Source organism: Pterocles gutturalis, unplaced genomic scaffold, assembly GCF_000699245.1.
Source record: "Pterocles gutturalis isolate BGI_N339 unplaced genomic scaffold, ASM69924v1 scaffold25822, whole genome shotgun sequence".
NCBI classification, from domain to species: domain Eukaryota; kingdom Metazoa; phylum Chordata; class Aves; order Pterocliformes; family Pteroclidae; genus Pterocles; species Pterocles gutturalis.
In genome coordinates this window covers 2,938-3,216 of record NW_010116157.1, presented here as the reverse complement: position 1 = coordinate 3,216, position 279 = coordinate 2,938, and the positions used below count along the sequence as shown (strand labels likewise).

Sequence of the window (279 nt, the reverse complement as noted above, 5' to 3'; positions counted from 1 at the left end):
AACCTCCATTGCGGGAGGAAGGGGATGGGCAGGGCGGGGTGGCACTGGCCATCGCTCTGGCAGCCCCACGGCCCCGTACCTTGGCGTGGTGCAGGTCCACCCCGTACATGGAGAGCTTCTTGGCGTTCTCCAGAAAGTGGATCTCCGCTTCCCCAGGGGTCATTCCCCTGCAGGGAGACAGAGAGGGGGACACATGTCTGAGTGCCACGCCAGGTGTGGGCCAGCTCTCTGGTGGCTTTCCTTGCCACCAGCCCGTCCTCTCCTGGGGCTCACCGGTAG

General features: G+C 65.2%; 1 protein-coding gene across 1 annotated transcript in view; it reads right to left on the bottom strand.

Moving 5' to 3' along the window:
* The window catches only part of LOC104463203 (band 4.1-like protein 1), a gene marked incomplete at both ends in the record, with an annotated part of 3,142 nt that overhangs the window by 1,413 nt on the left and 1,450 nt on the right, over nt 1–279 (bottom strand). Inside the window, one exon of the mRNA XM_010075434.1 lies at nt 80–201. Within this exon, the coding sequence (XP_010073736.1) occupies nt 80–201 (122 nt within the window). The remainder of the gene's footprint in view (nt 1–79; nt 202–279) is intronic.